The following is a 2,641-nucleotide window of genomic DNA, read 5'->3' as shown; positions in this document are numbered from 1 at the left end:
CATATACTTTGACTGGGGAAGTCATGGATTCGAAAAACATTTCATGCCCAACAGACCCCTCTGCTGGTTTAACTGATTATATAACTAGATTAATATTATTTTTATACTAATATGTTTTATAACTAAATTAAAAATATGTTTTACTAAAGCCTTATATATATATATAAACTATTTAAATAAAATACATATACATTTTTATCAAAGTTGGAATCCCATACCCAAGCAGGAAATCAACATTCCACATTCAATCAATGGAGTTCCTGGCATAGTTAAACCCTTGATAAACTTGTTTATTGAAAATAACATGAACTGGAAATATCACCCAAAGTTGCCAAAACCAAAAAAAAAAAAACATTGAAAATCCAAAGCAACATCATAGTCGTAAAGGTGTAGTCGTCCCTGACCTTCGCTCAGTACTCATCTCCCTCATCCTCTTCATCTCCTTCAGCAGAGTCAGCTCCAACTTCCTCATAATCTTTTTCCAGGGCAGCAAGGTCCTCACGAGCCTCTGAGAACTCTCCTTCCTCCATGCCTTCACCAACATACCAGTGCACGAAGGCACGTTTGGCATACATGAGATCGAATTTGTGGTCAATGCGAGAAAACACTTCCGCAACACTGGTAGAGTTAGAGATCATGCATACTGCCCTCTGAACCTCGGCAAGGTCTCCACCCGGAACAACAGTTGGTGGCTGGTAGTTGATACCACACTTAAATCCGGTGGGGCACCAATCGACAAATTGGATTGTGCGCTTGGTCTTGATGGTAGCCACAGCTGCATTCACATCTTTGGGCACAACATCACCTCGGTACATGAGACAGCAAGCCATGTACTTTCCGTGGCGTGGATCACATTTGGCCATCATGGAAGAGGGTTCAAAAGCAGTGTTGGTGATCTCAGCCACAGATAATTGCTCATGGTAAGCTTTTGCAGCTGAAATAACAGGAGCATAGGAGGAAAGCATAAAATGGATCCTGGGATAAGGGACCAGGTTTGTCTGAAACTCGGTCACATCCACATTCAGGGCTCCATCAAACCTCAAAGAGGCGGTAAGAGATGATATAACCTGAAAACATTAACGCCAAACAGCACGATTAATGAACAAATTTCTTCACATTTATAACATAAAGACTAGAAGTTTTGCAAGAATTCTTATCATTACCTGAGAGACGAGGCGGTTAAGATTGGTATAAGTGGGCCTTTCAATGTCAAGGGAACGCCTGCAGATGTCATATATCGCTTCATTGTCGAGAAGCACAGAAACATCAGTGTGCTCAAGGAGTGAATGTGTGGACAGCACACTGTTGTAAGGCTCTACAACAGATGTAGAAACCTGAGGTGAAGGATAGACAGTGAAACCAAGCTTCGACTTTTTTCCATAGTCAACAGAGAGACGCTCAAGGAGAAGAGACCCAAGACCTGAACCAGTACCACCTCCAACAGCACTGAAAACCAAGAACCCTTGGAGCCCAGTACAATTATCAGCAAGCTTTCGGATACGATCCAAGCAGAGGTCAACAATCTCTTTTCCAATTGTATAATGGCCACGAGCAAAATTGTTTGCAGCGTCTTCTTTACCACTGATGAGTTGCTCAGGGTGGAACAGTTGGCGGTATGTTCCAGTCCTCACTTCATCGATAACAGTAGGCTCCAGATCAACAAATATAGCTCGAGGGACGTGTTTTCCGGCACCGGTTTCGCTGAAAAAGGTGTTGAAAGCATCGTCTCCTCCACCAACAGTCTTGTCACTAGGCATTTGGCCATCAGGCTGAAAAGATACATTTCAAAAACAGAAATAAAAATCACGATCTAACAAAACAGAAATCATTCAGCTGCAAACAGAAATCATTTCAATTGGTCAAATCTGTTGATTTAATAAGTTCCATTATAATTTTACAATTTACAACAACAGCGTTTCGATTCACCGCAATTAATTCAAATATAATCGAACAAAATCAAACTGTAAAAAGATATAAACAAATAAGACAAACAGAAATGCAACGAAACATAATCAAAAATTAGAAACCGAATCTCGCCTAAATTATCTAACGTAATGGAAACCGTTAATCTAATATTAAAATTGGTTCATATCAGGTAACTTCATAAGTTCAATTACAATTTAGAAGAGAAGAATGTTAATTAACCGCAAACAACAAATAAGATAAAATCGAACAAATTCACAGTAAACCAAAAAAAAAAATGAAGAAAAGAAATCTAGAATAGGAGAAATGAATCTAATAATTCAAGAATAACGAAAAATCACCTGAATGCCATGCTCGAGACAGTAAAGTTCCCAACAAGCATTTCCGACCTGAATTCCGGCCTGACCAATGTGAATCGAAATACACTCTCTCATTTTTCTTTGTTGATGAAAATTATTGAATGATATAAGTAAGAGGGGGCGTGTATCAAGACGCCGCTGTGGATATGGGATTCGAAGTTATTGGGAGGGGGTTTATATAGGGAGAGGGAGGTTGTAGAAGAAGGATAAAATCATTGGGGTAGAGAAACCAGGGTTAGTTAACCGCGGTTAATAATGCCAGCGAAAAGCTGGTTGTCGTTATTGGTAGTTAAGGAACTGCCAGCCTGGCATTCTCTAACTGCCAATTAAAATTAGTTATGGTTATTATAATTCCCGCT

At 39.6% G+C, this 2,641-nt stretch overlaps 1 protein-coding gene across 1 annotated transcript; it reads right to left on the bottom strand.

Annotated features, from left to right (window-relative positions):
- Nucleotides 1–265: 265 nt before the first annotated feature.
- On the bottom strand, nt 266–2,357 carry LOC107910333 (tubulin alpha-1 chain-like). The gene is given in 3 exon segments (NM_001327034.1): nt 266–1,067; nt 1,164–1,769; nt 2,265–2,357. Coding segments are annotated over 3 exon segments (1,356 nt in total). The 3' UTR covers nt 266–410.
- Between the last annotated feature and the right edge of the window lie 284 nt (nt 2,358–2,641).

The sequence above is a fragment of the Gossypium hirsutum genome, chromosome D02 (genome assembly GCF_007990345.1).
Source record: "Gossypium hirsutum isolate 1008001.06 chromosome D02, Gossypium_hirsutum_v2.1, whole genome shotgun sequence".
Lineage (NCBI taxonomy): Eukaryota > Viridiplantae > Streptophyta > Magnoliopsida > Malvales > Malvaceae > Gossypium > Gossypium hirsutum.
This window is presented reverse-complemented; position numbering and strand designations above follow the sequence as displayed.